A 2,091-nucleotide genomic window follows, 5' to 3' on the forward strand; every position below is an offset into this window, starting at 1 on the left:
GTGTGTGTGTGTGTGTGTGTGTGTGATGTCAGTCTGCCCACGGCGGTGCAGTAGAATGGTCTATGATGAATATAAATCAGGTGACTGAACAGGCCGGGGTTTCTTCCCAGACAGAGGATTGTGTAATGCCCACTCCTACACACACACACACACACACACACACACACACACACACACACACACACACACACACACACTCCTCTCTCCAGCACCATGTAGCAGTTAGTCTTCAGATGAGACCACCCGGGGGAAGCAGAAACTGAAGCGAACTGATTTGTTTGGATCTTTCAGGTTCTGTTCAGGTTCTGGACTCAGGTTCTGTTCAGGTTCTGGACTCAGGTGGAACTAAAGCTGTTGGACCTTCTGAACTGGACTTTGGACCTTCTCTGAATGTTCAGCTCAGCTGTGGACCCCCAGAAGAGAGGAGGTGAGCTGGTGACCATGTGGATCCCCACAACCAGCATGACGCTCCCCCAGAGGGTGGTTCTGTACGGGACCTGCCTCGTGGCTCTGCTGAACTCTGTGGGCCTCCTGGTCCTCATGGTCCAGCAGAACCAGCAGCGGGTCTGGCAGGACAGGACCGAGGTGAGGCTGACGGAGGTGGAGCAGAGCTCGGTGGTGGAGTTCCTCCAGGAGCTGCCCAGAGGGGCCGCGGCTCTGAGGGCCGGCCCGGTCCAGGACTCACAGTTCCAGACCTCCAGAAACAAGAGGAGTGAAGATCWGGAGAAGGACCTGAAGCAGCAGGGTCACCTGGAGGAGGTGCAGAAGGCCCACCARCAGGAGACCAGCCAGGAGGAGGTGAAGCACAAAGCCAAAAACAATCAGCGCTTCCACAAAGCTCAGGAGAACATGATGATGATGATGACCTACTCCATGGTGCCGGTGAGATCAAAGTCCAGTTTCATCGATGACATCATCTTCTAAACTTATCTCAAAATGTTTTAATCAAGTTTAAAAAACAAGAAAACTACAACATCTGTAGAAATACAAGGATTAGAAAGAAGCACAACATTAGCTAAAAGTAGCAAACTGCCAGCTAAAGGTAACAAAAGGAAAGCTAAAGGCTAAATTTAGCAAAAGTCAAGCTAGAAGCTAAATGTAGCAAATATATTACCTTAAAGTTTAAAGTAGCAATAGGTGAGTTAAAAGCTAAAGGTCACTAAATGTTAGCTTAAAGCTAAAAGTAGCAAAAGGTGAGCTAAAAGCGAAAAGTGACAACAAGCTAAGAACTAAAAGTAGCTGACGTATCACCTGCAGCAGTAAATATTCTTTTTAAAGCAGTAAAATAAAGTAAATGCTTACGGAAGTGTAGAGCTGCCACATGACATGAAATCAGTTTTAAAATGGATCTTGTTATAACGAGAAAACTAGCTCATAAAAACGAGAAAATACGTCGTTATAACAACTAAAATATGTCGTTATAATGAGAAAACATCTTGCTATAACGTGTTGTGGTTTCTTGTCACTTTCACTGAAGTTTATTGTCTGGATGGTGTGATGGAGAACACGACTGAGTGTCACTAYACGCCTTTTTATGAAGAAGAAATCTGAAAGAGGATCACATTTCTAGACTAAAAAATGACAAGTTAGTCCTGAATAATGTTTGTGAAATAATACCGTCTGAATTCAGATTAGAGAGTGAATATTATTAAGTGCTACTAGCTGCAACATCTGAGCACAAACCCAAATAATTCTTTGTTTTTGTTTTAGTGGTTCAGTCGTGTTCTCCATCACGCCATCCAGATAATAAACTTCAGTGTAAGTGACAAACCAGAAGAAATCATAACACGTTATAATGAGATGGTTAACTTGATATACCAGGATAGTTTTCTAGTTTTAACAACATAATTTTCTCATTATAACGAGAGTTTTCTCGTTTTAACGACATAATTTTCTCATTACAAACAAGATAGTTTTCTTGTTTTAACGACATAATTTTCTCATTATAAACGAGATAGTTTTCTCGTTTAACAACATAATTTTCTCGTTATAACGAGAGTTTTCTTGTTTTAACGACATAATTTTCTCGTTATAACGAGAGTTTTCTCGTTTTAACAACATAATTTTCTCATTATAACGAGAGTTTTCTCG

The 2,091-nt window shown here is 42.0% G+C and overlaps 1 protein-coding gene across 1 annotated transcript in view; it reads left to right on the plus strand.

Annotated features, from left to right (window-relative positions):
* The first annotated feature begins 64 nt into the window (after positions 1–64).
* The window catches only part of gldn (gliomedin), a 3,905-nt gene continuing 1,878 nt past the window's right edge, over positions 65–2,091 (plus strand). The window contains exons 1-2 of the mRNA XM_014026649.1: positions 65–882; positions 1,711–1,762. Of these exons, the coding sequence (XP_013882103.1) occupies positions 391–882; positions 1,711–1,762 (544 nt within the window). The 5' untranslated portion in view covers positions 65–390. The remainder of the gene's footprint in view (positions 883–1,710; positions 1,763–2,091) is intronic.

This window comes from Austrofundulus limnaeus, unplaced genomic scaffold (genome assembly GCF_001266775.1).
Source record: "Austrofundulus limnaeus strain Quisiro unplaced genomic scaffold, Austrofundulus_limnaeus-1.0 Scaffold578, whole genome shotgun sequence".
NCBI classification, from domain to species: Eukaryota; Metazoa; Chordata; class Actinopteri; order Cyprinodontiformes; family Rivulidae; genus Austrofundulus; species Austrofundulus limnaeus.